The sequence below is a fragment of the Antrostomus carolinensis genome, unplaced genomic scaffold, assembly GCF_000700745.2.
Source record: "Antrostomus carolinensis isolate BGI_N321 unplaced genomic scaffold, ASM70074v2 scaffold28949, whole genome shotgun sequence".
Classification (NCBI taxonomy): Eukaryota; Metazoa; Chordata; class Aves; order Caprimulgiformes; family Caprimulgidae; genus Antrostomus; species Antrostomus carolinensis.
Window position 1 is genome coordinate 3865 of NW_010336855.1, and position 266 is coordinate 4130.

Genomic DNA, 266 nt, shown 5'->3' on the forward strand with positions numbered 1-266 from the left:
AGCATGGGGGTCCGGGGGAGGGTGTCCTGCGGGTGTGGTTGGTACCAGGCGCCGAAGCTGTTGATGTAGCTGCTGGGGGCTAGGGGGGTCCCTTTGCCCGGAACAGAGATGTCCCAGAGTGGGGGGACGTTGGGGGAGCAGGGGGAGAGGGAGGTGGTGGTGTGGAGGTGCTCCCCGTCGGGCATGCTGGAGCCCTGCTTCATGATCTTCTTGTACTTGGAGCGTTTGTTCTGGAACCAGATCTTGACCTGCAGGACAGAGAGGGG

The 266-nt window shown here is 63.2% G+C and overlaps 1 protein-coding gene across 1 annotated transcript in view; it reads right to left on the reverse strand.

The window, feature by feature from the left end:
* Positions 1 to 3: 3 nt before the first annotated feature.
* The window catches only part of LOC104530447 (homeobox protein box-5-like), a gene marked incomplete at both ends in the record, with an annotated part of 1249 nt that continues 986 nt past the window's right edge, over positions 4 to 266 (reverse strand). Inside the window, one exon of the mRNA XM_010175026.1 lies at positions 4 to 248. Coding sequence (XP_010173328.1) covers positions 4 to 248 — 245 coding nt within the window. The remainder of the gene's footprint in view (positions 249 to 266) is intronic.